This window comes from Choloepus didactylus, chromosome 11 (assembly GCF_015220235.1).
Source record: "Choloepus didactylus isolate mChoDid1 chromosome 11, mChoDid1.pri, whole genome shotgun sequence".
NCBI lineage: Eukaryota > Metazoa > Chordata > Mammalia > Pilosa > Megalonychidae > Choloepus > Choloepus didactylus.
Window position 1 is genome coordinate 18,831,924 of NC_051317.1, and position 14,053 is coordinate 18,845,976.

The following is a 14,053-nucleotide window of genomic DNA, read 5'->3' on the forward strand; positions in this document are numbered from 1 at the left end:
TTTGAAACGTGGAATGTGGCATAAAATATGCTGAGATGTCCCAGCTCAGAAAGCCCAGATGCCCCTGGGGAGTGCCTCATTCCCCTCAAGGCCCTAAACAGGACACTGAACTAAGAGGCCACCAAAGCAGAGCCCTTTCTGCACCACCACAATAGGTCTACCCATGACAAAGCTTCTTTGCACATTGCCCAAGGTTGGAAGTGCTCAAGAATGGAAGAAAACACTCATCTCTATACTGGGAGACCTGAGCAGCTCCAACATTATCTCACTGGGTAGCTGGAGCTTCAGGTTACCCATCTCTGCAATGATAATAATAATAAGCCCTGTCTACTTCACCACATTGTAAGTGTTAAATGAGGTCACTGTGAAATACCTAGTACGTAGTAAACACTCAATAGATGGCAGCTTTTACCAATAAAAGCAAGGGACTGTTACCTCTATTTACTTATATTTGCCTGTTTGTTAAAAAAAAGTTTGAAGGAGTAAGATAACTGACATATCTCTACTACATTATAAATACTTTGTAGGCAGAAGAGCCTTTCACTCATCTTTGGGGTCTCTGAATCATCTACACCAGAGATGTCCAATCAGTATCTGCTCAATCAATTGAACAAATTACTCCACCACTTCCCCGGATATACCCAGTAACAATAACCCAGACCTGCCACTGGATGTCATTATTGAGGCACTGCTTCAAGGAGATGGGAGAGAATTGTACATCAACTTATAAACCTGAAGAAGAACCGATCTCTTCCAGGAAAAGCATATATATTTTATCTTGGGTGCCCCAGCCTGCTCAACTGGTACACAGCAGCAAGAGGATAGTGAGATAAGAGGTAAAGATCATTATGATTAGCTATGTCTACCAAGGAAAGGGGAGGGAGGTGCAACCACGGCACTATCACTGTCCATTTTCACCCTCCATTTTAAAGATGAAGAAACTAAGGCCCCAAATAGGGGGAAGGGTCCTTAGATTAGTGGCAGAGATGGAACCAGAACTCAGGTATCCTGATTTCTGGCCCAGTTCTCTTTCCAGAATAATTAGGGCGAGAAAGCAGAGACTTTTACTCACATCCACTCGGAAGTCTTCGAGACGTCGGAATTTGCCGAGGTATTCTTGCAATTTGGGGTCAATGTCCAAATTTTTGGCTTTGGAATATTTTAAGAAGGCCCAAAACTTCTCCAGCCCATAGAGTTGGCCTGTAGGGAAAGTGGAACGAGAGGTAGAGAAGCTGGGTTGGTGAAGAGAAAAATAAGGAAAAAGTGGTTCAAAACGGGGTGGTGGGGGTGGTGGTGTGTATGTGATGTGAGAAGAGACTGAAGTCAAACTGTAGAGTAAGAGGGAAAGGGGCTTAGATGATCAGAGCTCGGAGAGATCCAACTCTAGCTCTCACCAGCTTCATAGTCCTTTATGGTTTCCTCCTGAAAATCCTTGAATATGTCCAGCCGGAACTTCTTTTCCAGTCCATAACTGTAGTATCGAAAAAGGCACTCCAAACCATATCTGTAGGAGAACATAATCAGTGAAATCAGAACAGTTTCTTCATCTGGAAAATGGGAAAATACATCTGCATAAAAGAGGAACTACAAAACAGTTTAAATACAATACATTATTCCTCTCTGAAAAGAAAACAAATAAAGGTGCATTCTGGAAAGAATATCAAGACCTTCCAAAATAGCAAATATTCTTAAGGACTAAGATTTAATGCTGGTTTAAAGCAGATCCAGCATTATATGTTTGTAGCTTGCCTGGAGGCAGCAAGCTCTGGTCTGCTGCCAACATCCATTCACTCATGCTCATTTGCTTAGTATTATCTATGACTGTCTAAGCTGTCTACAGCAACAGAGTTCAGTAGTTGTGACAGGGACTTTGTGGCCCACAAAGCCCAAAATATTTACTATCTGGCCCTTAGAAATTTCTCTTCTAGAATGTAAGGAAACGGTCAAAAACACAGATTTAGATTTTATAGATGTTAGAAAGTGTTCATAGCAAAAAAATATTTTATTAAACAAAAATCCAAAGGTCTGAAAACAGAGAAATTGTTAAGAATAATCATGGTAAATGAGTACAATGCAATAATACAAGCTAATAAAACTTAAAATGGAAATGCACTCATAATTAGTACTAAAAGATGCCTACAACATATATCAAGTAGAAAAGACATGTTACAAACTGCTATATGTAGAATTAACCCATTTTTGTAAACATTTGTAAATTTTACATTTGCACATGCACATAAAGTCTGAAAGGGCACACAAATACTTTAGCAATGACTATCTTAGGAGGTGGATTTTCTTTCTAATTTGTGTTTTCTTAACTTTTTACAAAAAGCATAAAATACCTTCTGTAGCAGGAAAAGAAGTTAAATATTGTAACATGGCAAAACGTTCATGCTTATAAATGACAAAAAGAAGACACAAAAGGGCATTCACTTATGATCTAAATCCATTAATATACAAAAAAGAGACTGGGCAGTTTGATGGTAGAACATTAATAGTGGTTGTCTCTGGACTCAGGAATATTCCCTTTCCCTACCCCGACTTCTTTGAATGTTTCTATACTTTTCCAGTTGCTTAGAGAATTTACTTTGAAAATCAGGGAAAAAAAGAACAGTCTTAAGAAGGTTTTTAATAGCAAATGTTGGACACAACCTAAGTATCTACTAATAGGAGACTGGATAAATAAGCTACGGTACACCCGTACAGTATAATACCATACGAGTTACAAAAAAGAACAAGGAAGTCATTCAGGTACAAATGCAGAAAATCTCCAAAATAACCGTGCTAAGTAAAAAGAAAAAGCAAAATACAAAAGAATATGTAAAGAAGGTCACCTTTTCTAAAAAAAGGGGGGAAGGGGGATGGATGCGAGACCACATACATGTGTATTTGCTTACACAGAATAAAGTATTTTTAGAAAGGACATGGTTCTAATAATATTGGTTGCCTGTGGAACTACATGGCAGGGGCACAGAGATGAGAAATTCTTTAACTATATAACCTTTTAAACTCTGAATTTTAAACTATGTGAATGTATTACTCATTGAAAAATATTACATTTTTAATAACGTACACATATATGCCAGGGTTTTCTAACTACAGTTCAGAGAACAGACCCAATCAGGGACTCCTCATCACGCCACCAGCATCATTCAGAGCTCCCCACCCCAACTTGGCTCACCTGTAGCCTTCTTTAGCATCCTCCAGGGCCAGCTGCTTGAACTCCTCATACATCTTTTTGTTGAAGTGATCTCGGAGAAAGAAGGACCAGAAGCGGAAAAGTGTGTTCATTTCCTGAGACTGGCCAATGCCCAAGCGTTTCCGCTCTGATGGGAGAGGAAAGAGGAAAAACACATGTCTCAGGGCTAGGCTGCCCTGGCTTTGGGGACAAAGGATCCTGGGGCCTAAGACACTTTCCTTCCCTATGCCAACAAATTCCCTTGGCTCATCACCTACCCCTTCAATCACTCAGCAGATACTGAGCCCTGCTGCTTCACCAGAAACAGATGGCATCAACTTTTGATCCCAGTCATCCTGGCCTAGCTTTTTATCTCAACAGGTATAGCTCTCTTGTAAGTACGAACAAGTTACTTGTACTTTCTAACAAATGATACTCTGCATATTACCATCAATTATCGTGAGTCCTACAATAACAATACATACAAAATGGTAATGTTAAAGAAAAAGCAACACACAACACCAAAAGCAAAAGAAATGAAAGAAAAACACAGATAAACTGGACATCATCGAAATTTAAAACTTTTGTGCTAAGGAAAACATCAAGAAAGTGAAGAGACAACCAGAGAATGGGAAAGAATGTATCTGTAAATCATTTATCTGATAAGGGACTTGTATCAGAATATATGAAGAACTTTTACAACTCAATAATAAAAAGACCAATACACAGCTTAAAAATGGGCAGAGATTTGAATATGTATTTCTCCAAAAGATACACAAGTGACCACTAAGAGTATGAAAAGATACTCAACATCACTAGCCATTAGGGAAATACAAATCAAAACCACGATGAGTTACTACTTTATACCAACTAGGATGGCTATACTAAAAAAGACAGAGAATAACAAGTGTTGTTGAGGATGTAGAAAAACTGGAACCCTCATATACTCCTGGTGGTAATGAAAAATGATGCAGCCTCTTTGGAAAAGGATAAACACAGAATTACCAAATGATCCAGCAATTCTACTCCTGAGTACATACCAAAGGACACGAAAACATATGTTCACACAAAAACCAGTACACAAACATTCATAGCAGCATTATTGACAAGAGCCAAAAAGTGGAAGCAATGCACATGTCCACAGACTAACAGATAAATAAAAATGTGGTATATCTGTACCATGAACTATTATTCAGCAATAAAAAGAAAATCACTACTGATAACAGGCTAAAACATGGTTGAACTTTGAAAACACTAAGCTAAGTAAAAGAAGACAGTCACAAAAGATTACATATTGTATGATCCCATCTATACAAAATGTCCAAAATAGGCAAATCCATAGAACCACAAAGTACACTTGTGGTTATTTAGGGTTGAATGGGGTTAGGGGAAATGGGGGAGTGACTGCTAAAGGGGGTGGGTACACGGTTTCTCTTCTGGGTGATAATAAGGTTCTAAAATTGATTGTGGTAATGGTTGTGAAATTCTGTGAACATGCTAAATACCATTTGACTGCACATTTTAAATGGGTAAATTGTACGGTATGTGATTACATCTCAATAAAGGTGTTATTAAAAACACACATACATACAACGGAACATTACTCAGCCTTTAAAAGGAATGAAATCCTGATACATGCCATCACAGGGATGAACCTGAAGACATCATTCTGTGTGAAACAGGTCAGACAGTAGGTCAGACACAGGGGGACAGATGACTCCACTTACATGAAATAGCTAGAATACGCAAATTCAGAGACAGGCAGCAGAGTACAGGTTACCAGGGGGGAAAGAGAATGGGAGTTAATACATAAGGGGTGTAGGGCTGATGTTTGGAATGAAGGCAGTTTTGGTAATTGATGGTGATGGGTAGCACAACACTGTGAATGTTATTAATCCCAGTGAATCATATGCTTGGAAGTGGTTGAGATGGGAGTTTATGCTGTGTGTGTGTGTGTGTGTGTGTGTATACATGTACCCCCCAACCCACATACACAAAGAGCAACAAAAGAGACAATGACAATTAAATGCAATGTATGATCCTGGACTAGATCTAATGAGGGAGAAAAGGCTGAAAGGGACATTACTGGACTTTCAAGAAGATGGTGAAATGGGGGAAGTGGAGTGGGCTTCTCCTCTGTGAAACAAACTAGAGAGGGGCTGGAGGATGCTCAGGTCTACGGTTTTGGGGTGTGACCGGCCATAGAGGGACCTCTAGAGTACACTGTGGGAATGTCAGGGGTGAGGCGGGAGGAGGAGAGACAGCGCCTTGAGGGACGAGGTGAGTTTGTTTGGCCAGGACCGCCTACTGTGACCAGCAGTGGTGAGATGGCTGCCAGGTAAGGGAGCGAGCAGCAGCTCTCCATTCCTGTGCATCCACCTTAGCAGTTAACTGGGGAGGTGATCCTCCACAGCCACATGGCTGGGAGCTCTTGTGAGGGAACCTGGCAGGAAGCATTTACTCTCCCCCCATGGAATTCTGGGGTGCACACTGGCAAGAAGTGGGGATAGGAGAGGGCATCATACAGAGGCATCAGGAGCCCCTCCCACACCCCAGAGTCTCACAAATGCACGGGTGGCAGGGAGCGAGGTATGTTTGCGCTAGAGGGTGCCCTTGAGCAGACTGCTTGACAAACTGCACAGTGCCCATGGAGAACTGGTGCACTGATTGACTCCCCACCCGGTTTGGACCACACCCAGTGCATAGAAGTTGTTCAGGAAGACCTGATTGAGAGTAAAAGGTAGCTCAGGAGCGCCACCTGCTGATAGCACACAGAAACTGCCCTCCATCAAGCTGTAGCTCTGCCAAATTAAATATAAACGTTCAAATAATCCTTCATTTCCCAAAATATCCTTATCAAGACAAACAAATGCCCCAAAGCCAACAGAAAATCATAAAGCACTTGAAGAATCTAGAAGATATGGACAAGCCAAGTGAACAAATTAAAAAGCTGGAAGAGACACAAAATTTGGAGCAATTAAAGGTGTATACACAAATTTCCCAAACAATTTCAATGAGATGGCTAAAGACATAAAGAACCTCAAGAAGACACTAGAAGAGCATAGAGAAGAATCTGAAAGAGTAAATAAAAAATTACCAGATCTTATGGAAATAAAAGACACTGTGGTTCAAATAAAAAATATACTAGAGACACACAACAGCAGATTTGAAGAGGCAGAAGAATAAAGAAAGAATAGGTGAACTAGAGAACAAAGTAATTGAATGCAAACACACAAAAGAACAAATGATGGAAAAAATCGAAAAATTTGAAATGGATCTCAGGGAAATGATGAACAACATGAAGAAAACAAATGTAAGAATCACTGATATCCCCAAAGAAGAGAAGAGTAAAGGGCTAGGAAGAGTGTTTCAAGACAAAGTAGGGGAAAATTTCCCAACCCTTCTAAATGACATAAATATGAAAAGCAAAGATGCCAAGCGAACTCCAAATATAATAAATCAAAATATACCCACTCTGAGATACATACTGATCAGATTGTCAAATGCGGAAGGAGAAGGAGAAAGTTCCGAAAGCAGCAAGAGAGAAGCAATTCACCACATACAAGGGAAACATAAGACTAAATACTGACAACTCAGCAGGCACCATGGAGGCGAGAAGGCAGCGGTATGATATATTTAAGATTCTTAAAAAGAAAAATTACCAGCCAACAATTCTTTATCTAGGAAAGCTCTCCTTAAAAATTGAGGGGGAGTTTAAAATTTTCACATACAAACAAATGCTGAGAGAATTTCTTAACAAGAGACCCGCCCTGCAGGAAATACTAAAGGGAGCTCTACCAGCTGAGAAGAAAAGAAAGAAGCAAGTGGTCTGGAGAAGGGCACAGAACTGAACAGTATTAGTAATGGTAACTTAAAGGAAAAAGGAAAGAAAAAAAAAAAGGGAAAAATAGATATGACAGCTAAAAACCAAAAGATAAGATGGCTGGTTCAAGAGCTCCCTTCACAGTAATAACTCTGAATGTGAATGGATTAAATTCTTCACTTAAAAGATAAAAACTGGTAGAACAGATTTAAAAGTATGACTCATCAACATGCTGTTTACAAGAGACGCATTTTAGACCCTGTGATACAAACAGACTGAAAGTTAAAGGATGGAAACAATATTCTACGCCAAGTTGCAACCAAAAGAAAGCAGGGATAGCTATACTAATATCAGACAAAATAGACTTTAAATGCAAAGACGTCCTAAGATACAAAGAAGGACACTAAATATAAATAAAAGGGACACCTCACCAAGAAGAAATAACAATCATAAATGTTTATGTACCCAATCAAGGAGCTCCAAAGTACATGAGACAAACATTAGCCAATCTGAAGAGAGCAACAGACACGTCTACAATAATATCGGGAGACTTCAATATACCACACTCTTCTATAGATAAAACAACTAGGCAGAGGACCAATAAGGAAATTGACCAAAGGACCAATAAACAATATGACAAATGAATTAGACTTAACAGACATATATAGATTGTTACATCCCAAAGTACCAGGATATACATTCTTCTCCTGTGCTCGCTAATGGAACATTATCCAGGGTAGATCATATGCTGGGACACAAAACAAGTCTTAATAAATTTAAAAGATTGAAATTATTCAAAGCACATTTTCTGACCATAATGGAATGCAACTAGAAATCAATAACCACCAAAAAAACCAGACCTTTCATAAAAATAAGGAGGTTAAACAACACACTCCTAAAAAACCAGTGGGTCAAAAAAGAAAATGTAGGAGAAATCAATAAACATCTACAGACAAATGAAAATGAAAACACAACATATCAAAACCTATGGGATGCAGCAAAGGTGGTGCTGACAGGGAAATTTATAGCTCCAAATGCATGCATCAGAAAGAAAGAAAGAGGTAAAATCTAAGACCTAACTGAACAACTGAAGAGACTAGAGAACAATAAGCAAACTAACCCCAAAGCAAGTAGAAGAAAAGAAATAACAAAGACTAAAGCAGAAATTAATGAGATGGAGAACAAAAACACAACAGAACAAATAAAACCAAGTTTATTCTTTGACAAGATCAACAAGACAGACAAGACCCTTAGCTAGACTGACAAAATCAAAAAGAAAGAAGAACCAAATAAACATAATCAGAAATGAGAGTGGGATAATTACTATGGATCCTGAAGAAACAAAAATCACAAGAGGATACTATGAACTGTATGCCAACAAGCTAGACAATTTACAGGAAATGGACAATTTCCTGGAAACACATGAACAACCTAGACTGACCCAAGAACAAATAGAAGACCTCAACAAACAAATCACAAGCAAAGAGATCCAATCAGTCATCAAAAATCTATCTACAAATAAAAGCCCAGGGCCAGATGGCTTCCAAGGGGGAATTTTAACAAACTTTCCAAAAAAGAGCTGACACCATTCCCACTCAAGCTCTTTCAAAAAACTGAAGAAAAAGGAACACTGCCTAACTCACTTTATGAAGCTAACATCATTCTGATACCAAAACCAGATACAGATACTGCAAAAAACTAAAACTATAGGGCAATCTCCCTAATGAATACGGACACAAAAATTCTCAACAAAATACCTGTGAATCAAATACAAAAGCACATTAACAGAAGCATACACCACGACCAAGTGAGGTTCATTCCAGGCAGGGGTGGTTCAACATAAGAAAAATCAATCAGTGTAATACAACACATTAACAAATCAAAAGGGAAAAATCAAATGATCATCTCGATAGACGCTGAAAAAGCATTTGACAAAATTCAGCATCACTTTTTGATAAAAACACTTCAAAAGGTAGGAACTGAAGGAAACTTCCTTAATACGATAAAGGGCATATATGAAAAACCACAGCCAGCATAGTACTCAATGGTGAGAGGCTGAAAGCCTTCCCTCTAAGACTGGGAATAAGACAAGGAAGCCCACTATCATCACTGTTATTCAATATTGTGCTAGAAGTTCTAGCCAGAGCAATATGGCGAGACAAAGAAATAAAAGGCATCCGAATTGGAAAGGAAGAAGTAAAACTGTCATTATTTGCAGATGATACAATTGTATATTTGGAAAATCCTGAGAAATCGGTGACAAAGCTACTCAAGCTAATAAATTCAGCAAAGTGGTGGGATACAAGATTAATGTGCAAAAGTCAATAATGTTCCTATACACTAGAATGACCTAACTGAAGAAACACTCAAGAAAAAAATTCCATTCACAATAGCAACCAAAAAAAATCAAGCACCTAGGAATAAACTTAACTAAGGAGGTAAAGGACCTCTACACAGAAAATTACAAAACTTTACCAGAAGAAGTCAAAGACATAAAAAGGTGGAAAGATATTCTGTGTTCATGGATATGAAGGCTAAACATCATTAAGATGTCAATTCTACCCAAAGTGATCTACAGATTTAATGCAATTCCAATCAAAATTCCAACAACTTACATTGCACACTTGGAAAAGCAAGTTACCAAATTTATTTGGAAGGCAAAGGGGCATCAAATTGCCAGAACACATCCTAAAAAAGAATGGTGGGGGAGAACTAAACCCTTCCAGACTTTGAAGCCTACTATAAAGCCACAGTGGTCAAAACAGCATGGTACTGGCATAAAGATAGTCATATTGATCAATGGAACCGAACTGAGAGTTTGGAACTAGACCCCCGGGGATCTACGGTTGACTGATTTTTAATAAGGCTCCCAAATCCACTGAGTTGGGACAGAACAGTTTCGTCAACAAATGGGGCTGGGAGAACTGGATAGCCATAACCAAAAGAATAAAAGAGGACGCCTACCTCACACCCTATACAAAAATTAACTCAAAGTGGATCAAAAACCTCGATATAAGAGACGGTAACATAAAACTCTTAGAAGATAATGTCGGGAAGCATCTTCAAGACCTAGTAGTAGAAGGTCGCTTCTTAGACCTTTACACCCAAAGCACAAGCAACAAAAGAAAAAACAGATCAATGGTAACTCCTCAAAATCAAGAACTTCTGAGATTCAAAAGACTTTGTCAAAAGGCGAACAGGCAGCCAACTCAATGGGAGAAAATATTTGGAAACCATATATCTGATAAGAGACTGATATTCTGTATATATATAAAGAAATCCTGCAATTCAACAACAACAATACTAACAGCCCAATTATAAAACGGGCAAATGATACGAAAAGTCATTTTTCCAAAGAGGAAATACAAATGGCAAAAAAATACATGAAAAGATGTTTATCTTCACTAGCTATTAGGGATGTGCAAATCAAAACCACAATGAGATACCATCTCACACCATAAGAATGACTGCCACTAAACGAACAGGAAATAATAAGTGCTGGAGAGGATATAGAGAAACTGGGACTCTTATTCATTGCTGGTGGGAATGTATAATGTTACAGCCACTGTGGAAGACAGTGTGGTGGCTTCTTAGAAAACTAGGTGTCGAATTACCCTATGATACAGCAATTCCACTTCTTGGTATATACCCAGATGTGAAAGCAGTGACATGGACAGACATTTGTACACGAGTGTTCAACGTGGCACTGTTCACAACTGCCTAGAGTTGGAAACAATCCAAGTACCCTTCAACAGACAATTGAATAAACTGTGGTATATACATATGATGGAATACTATGCAGCAGTAAAAAGGAACAAGGTCCTGAAACATATGGCAACATGGATGAACCTTGAAGATTTAATGCTGAGTGAAATGAATCAGACACAAAAGGAGATACACTGTATGTTACCACTATTATGAACTCCCTGAACAATGTAAAATCAATGTCTTATAATGTAGAATATGTGGGACACAGTGATGGACTAGTGGAGGGGGAATGATAATCTAATATGGTCAGATATGTTAAAGATGGTGAATTCAAAGGTATGGGAATCGATAGGTGTGATAATTGTTGATGCGACTGTAAGTATCAGAGCTATATTGAAGGTGAATAGGATTAAAAGGGCTTGTTTAAAGGCATGTTTCCCACAGATCAACACTACAAATATAGATAGGTGCTTGCATGATATACTTCTAAGGTATGGCACTAGTTCAGAGATTGACAATAGAATGGTGTATGGAAAAAATCTATCTACTACATACCAGGAACTATAATCAACAGAATATCTTACTAGTACCACACAAATACTAGGCCAATAATCAGGGACTGAAAAGGGCTATGGGGTGTTTTGGGTCATGAGAATTGTTTAAAATGGAGAGTGATGAGGATTGTACAACTTAAGTGATGATAATGTGAGATATGGATGGGTTATCACAGACATAACATAGGCTATATGAACTTGTGAACCCTCTACTTTGTAAGTCAAGCTCTTGATCTTGAGGCTTGCTATGGTGAACTTATGGTTGTAAAGGGGAGGCTCAGCCCACCTGTAATTATGCCTAGGAGTCACCTCCAGAGAACCTCTTTTGTTGCTCAAATGCGGACTTTCTCTAAACCCAGCTCTGCAAATAAATTCATTACTTTCCCCCTGATGTGAACAGGACCTCCCAGTCAATGAGTCTCCCAGGTGACACGGGACATGGATTCCGGGAATGAGCTTGACCCTAGCATCAAGGGGTTGAGAATGCCTTTTTGACCAAAAGAGGGAAAAAAAAGGCAACAAAATGAGGTTTCAGTGGCTAAGAGAATTCAAATAGAGTCAAGAAGTTATTATGGAGGTTACTCCTATGCAAGCTTCAGCTAGATATACCAAATGACTATAGTATGATAAGCCCAGGTCAACAATAGTCCCGAAAACCCTAAAGAATACTCAGAGCCCTATCTGAGATCTATAAAGTTTTCACTCACTAAATTTATTCTTCAGAAACTCAAATTCTCCAGAGAATTCCTATGCCAGCTAAGTCCCGAAACCCAGAGGCAACAGCCTCTTCAAGAACATCAACCCAGATGTGTCCCCTTTTCCCATAATGTCGACACCCCTTTTCAAAATGAACAAGTTAGGGTGGTTGCTGCCTAGATAACCGTGAAGATCAGGAAAGTGATTAAACTAGAGGAACGGGTAGCAAGAGACAAGACGACATTTAACAAAGGATTATGAATACTGAATCCTGTATAATTTTCTTTTTCTTAGTTGTCAGGGTACTAGAACAGTCAGCAGTGAAACGGTGGAACTGTAACCCATAGCATTCTTTGAAATTTGCTCTATAGCTACTTGCTAAATTGTAATTTTTTAAGTTATCACATTTTTATATGTATGTTATATTTCACAATAAGGAAATAACTGAAAACTATGGTACTGAAACCCATAACATTTTTGGAAATTTCCTATATAACTATTTCTTTGAAATTTGCTAACTACTTGTTATTTTATTCTTTTTTTTCTAACTACTTGTTAATTTGCAGTTGGAAAGTTAGCACGTCTATGTATATATATTATATTACAGAATAAAAAATATGATAAAAAAGACAATACTGGAACATATGAAAAAAAATGGAATATAGACTAAAACCTTTATACTAATGTTAAATTTCTTAAACCTGATAACTATACTTAGGGTGGTCACATAAGTGAATATCCTTGTTCTTAGGAAATATACATTAAGTATCATATGTTCAAGGAATATGATGTATATAACCTACACAGAGATGTTTAGAAAATAGATGATAGATATGGATTGATAGAATGATATGGGAAATGTGGCAAAATGTTAAAACTGGTGGATATGGATATCAGGGGAGAGGAAGATGTTGGCCTTTTCTGTATGGGTTTTGTATTATTTTGTATTTTGCAACTGTCCTGTAAGTTTGAAATTATTTCAAAATAAAAAATTTAAGAAACACACACACACACACACACACACACACACACACACACACACACACAGTACGAAAGAAGGAAGTAAGGTCCATGAACCAAGAACTGTCAAACGAAAGGGTGGAATGAGTTAGTAATTTATAAGTGGGCTTTAAGATTGGCAAAAGAGAGAATACCTACAGTTAAAAGGCACATCATTTTGTGATAAAAGGAAACGTAGGAGAGCATCTAAAGAAGTTCTTTCCTGACACAATCTTCTAGAGCAGGGATAAAAAACTTCTTCTGTAAAGGGCCAGAGAGTAAAGATTTTAGACCTTTTGGGCTACCTAAGGTCTCTGTCATATATTCTACTTCTTAAAAAACAAATCCTCAAAAACGTGAAAATTGTTGTTAGCTCAAGGACATATAAAAACAGATATGCACCAGTATAGGAAACAACAAAACAAAAACAGACCATTAGTCAGATTTGGCCCAAAGGCCATAGTTTGCCAACCCCATTCTAGAGAATTTAAGCCTCTTGCATACCCTTGTGCAACAGAAAGTGGACCACACCAGACAAATGGCTGAGTCAGCAGTTTTGCCAGAGGCACAGTTACTTGATACTTCTTTTATCAATAGAGGAAGATGAAGGAATAGGAATAGTTCTAGCGTCAGATTCCCTTCTCCTCTCTTTCTAAAACTATCTGGCCTGAGTCTATTCTTATCTTTCAAGTCTAATCCTTCTTACTGTAATGTCAGAAAAAAGGGTCACCTACTTTACCCGTCATTACACTCTGGGTAAAGCAGTAATGGCCCCTGAGGGTCAGCCCCTCTCCCCTTGCATTTCTTACCATTAAGGCAGCGCCTACGATACTTGTGGTAGACGTGTTGTGTGAAGCCATTTTCCTTGAGCAGCTCATGAGAAGGATGCTGGAATTTGGGCAGTGACTGAGGAGTACAGCCATAGCTGCCAACTGTAGGTGTCCCTTCTGAGGGGCTGGAGCTACGGAGGTCAGGAGGGAGAGTGTCAGAGGGTTCCCCACACCAGCTGGCCCTAAGTTAGGAAGGGCCCCTTTAAGTCTCTTCCATCAACCAAACTTCAGCCTTTTATAGGGGCACCAATCAAAGAGGCCCAGG

The 14,053-nt window shown here is 38.6% G+C and overlaps 1 protein-coding gene across 6 annotated transcripts in view; it reads right to left on the reverse strand.

Moving 5' to 3' along the window:
• The window catches only part of LARP1 (La ribonucleoprotein 1, translational regulator), a 118,550-nt gene that overhangs the window by 1,274 nt on the left and 103,223 nt on the right, over positions 1-14,053 (reverse strand). For all 6 annotated transcript variants that reach the window (XM_037799205.1, XM_037799203.1, XM_037799202.1 and 3 more), the window contains exons 15-18: positions 13,768-13,919; positions 3,182-3,326; positions 1,395-1,504; positions 1,073-1,200 (exon numbers count right to left, since the gene is read on the reverse strand). In XM_037799205.1, coding sequence (XP_037655133.1) covers positions 1,073-1,200; positions 1,395-1,504; positions 3,182-3,326; positions 13,768-13,919 — 535 coding nt within the window. The remainder of the gene's footprint in view (positions 1-1,072; positions 1,201-1,394; positions 1,505-3,181; positions 3,327-13,767; positions 13,920-14,053) is intronic.